The 2781-nt window shown below is 34.9% G+C and overlaps 1 protein-coding gene across 1 annotated transcript in view; it reads left to right on the top strand.

The window, feature by feature from the left end:
• The window catches only part of LOC117121188 (carbohydrate sulfotransferase 11-like), a 5784-nt gene extending 3662 nt beyond the window's left edge, over positions 1-2122 (top strand). The window contains exons 4-5 of the mRNA XM_033266300.1: positions 28-74; positions 417-2122. Coding sequence (XP_033122191.1) covers positions 28-74; positions 417-1268 — 899 coding nt within the window. The 3' untranslated portion in view covers positions 1269-2122. The remainder of the gene's footprint in view (positions 1-27; positions 75-416) is intronic.
• The last annotated feature ends 659 nt before the right edge of the window (positions 2123-2781 follow it).

Raw genomic sequence — 2781 nt, 5'->3', positions numbered from 1 at the left:
TAACGAAATCATTGCTACTATTTCCAGCAGTGGTTGTTACACGAAGCCAAGCGGATGATGTTACAACTCATGAGGTACCGTATGCCTACTGCAAAACTAAGCTATAGATGCCACATCCACACACGTATAGCTAGCTGGCATCCTTTGGTTAAATGGACAAAGTCTGTGACTCTGATAGGAGCTTAATCTGTTAACTAATCTTGTATAAAGATGAACTGTACTATTATTTTTCAATCACTATCTTTTATCTTCGTGATAAATTAAAGCCATCTTTTATACTTTTAAATTATAAATTACAGTAAAATAGACTTGCATCTTCTGAGCTGGGTTGTAAACAAACGATTTCGATTCGTATTATTATTTTTGTTTCATATGTGTACTAAATATAAGTAATGTTAAAAATACTTTATCAACAGACACTACAATTTCAAGACGAATTCATGAAGAAATATTCAGCAATAAGTAAGAAAGGAATTGATTATACACGAAAAATGTGTAAGAAATACCGAAGTGTCGTTTCAACGATGGAGTCATTTCCGAATGTTCTTGTGAATGAGAAATACAAACTTGTTTACTGTCAAACAGCTAAAGCCGGTACTGTTAGCTGGTGTAAAATGCTTTTGATTCTTTCGGGATATAAAAACTATTCTGAAGTTGTGAAAATGAGTGCTCCGCAAGTTAGTAATGCGTGGAAAAAGCAGGTATCGCAACTTAAAAGGTTTTCCACTCAAAAGCAGACGGAAATAATATCAACCTACACCAAAATCATGATTGTACGGAATCCGTACACAAGACTACTGTCCGCCTACAATGACAAGTTAGTTGCTAAGAATGCATCTGATTATAGAATAGGGCATCAGAGGATGCTCAGCCAGAAAATTTTAAAGAGATTTAGACAAGGAAACATCACCGGAAAATACGATCCTACTTTTGGTGAATTTGTTAAAATGATAATATCTGAGGAGTATTATATTCACAACGTTCATTGGCGGTCCATGGAATCAAGGTGTCATCCTTGCGACATGAACTATGACGTCATCGGTCGATTTGAGGATATTGAGAATTATTCGAACTATATATTAAAACGTATTGGAGCTGGCATTGAGTTCCCTCATTCGTCGGGAACTCATTTTACAAACAGCTCAAGTCATGACAAGGTTAAACAATCCTATGCTACTATTCCAGATGAAGATCTAGAAGATTTATATCAAAAATATCTATATGACTTTCAATTGTTTGGTTATGAAAAGGAACTACCTAAGGCATAAATGATATACATATACACGGACATCAATTTTATTTGTTTTCCATGTAAACATACATACCCACATACATATGTCCACATATATATCGACATACATGCGTGCACACACATACATGCTATCCGAGCACGTAAGTAAATGAGATTTGCGTTTTCACGAACAGACATAAACCATCACCGTGTATGTAAACAACCACATGTATACGCAAAATGTTCACACTAATTACCAGATTAATTAATATTAATAAAATTCTCTATATTTTTCTCAAGAACATTTTTGGTAGAAATTGAGGAATGCATCTCTTCGTAGTATTGGTGTGAGTGACTTATACTTTACTTTACTTGGTTAATAGGATTTGGAACTAAAAAGATAGAGACCGTTGTCTCGGACGTTTACTTTTTCTTATTTTGAGAAATTTATGTTGAAAGTAGGGCCTATTTACGGTAATTTCTCATTACAATACATGAAATGGTGCATACCAAGTGTCGAGCTCTGGTCTCTATTTGCGTATAGTGAATATCTATCATTGATAAAAAGTATACTAAAAACTAATAAGAATAACTGTAAACTACGAACTGTAAATTATTAATAAGCTGACCCTATTTATGTGGAGCACATTTTGCAGGTAAGAAGCCAACATCACTCTGGATGGAAAGTACCACTGACTTTAGCTGCCGACCAATATTCCCTGGCAGGGCCACTCCATCTCCTCATGGAGAATCTACACCGTTTTGCGAGACCTTCTGTCTAGTCTATGCAGACGCCTTAACCAATGAACCAATGGGGCTTTGTTGAGAATCCAAATTTTTAGAAGCAACTTGTATTCAAATTGTTTTGTTACGTGGCCAAAATAACATAAATGAAACCTAAAAATACCTACAATCTGAATAACTGTACCGATTGCATTTTTTAATTTTTTAGTATAGCGGGCCTTCGCATCGCGTGGCTTCGTCAACGTCATGCATAATTTCAGCTATAGTTCGTCTTTCAGTTATAGTTCGTCCTCGACACAAGTTCGTCCTCGAGCCCTGTCTGAAATCACACAGTATAGCAAAAAAACAGCAGCTCTATGGTACAACCAATGTAAGAAAAAAAATAAGTTGTCCCAAAATTTGAATCCCTGGAACATTATGGGGTCTACACAGAGTGAAATAATACATAGGCCGAGTTAGTCTTATTTTAGCGGTAGGGATTAGGCCGTAAACACAGAAAGAAATGAAAACAATTCAATGGCTTATGCTACTAGTACTACAATACTGTGCTTAGTCTGTGGATTTTCCAACCAAATCCCATGAACAAATTATCTTACTGGAAGTGAAAATGGACCTAATAAATTAAAAGTACGACTTCTATTACAACATAACTCTTAAGTTAAGAGTTATTACTTTTTTAGTGTTTCACAAAATTGCCGGCTATATATTACACAAGAGAAGGGGAACTGAATGTTAAATATTTAATTAAATTAAACATATTAACTTTCCAATGTCTGTATTGCAATTTGTATTGTATAAAATGAATG

Source organism: Anneissia japonica, unplaced genomic scaffold (assembly GCF_011630105.1).
Source record: "Anneissia japonica isolate Jap-2015-1 unplaced genomic scaffold, ASM1163010v1 scaffold993_len1110182_cov180, whole genome shotgun sequence".
In the NCBI taxonomy this organism is placed as follows: domain Eukaryota; kingdom Metazoa; phylum Echinodermata; class Crinoidea; order Comatulida; family Comatulidae; genus Anneissia; species Anneissia japonica.
This window is presented reverse-complemented; position numbering and strand designations above follow the sequence as displayed.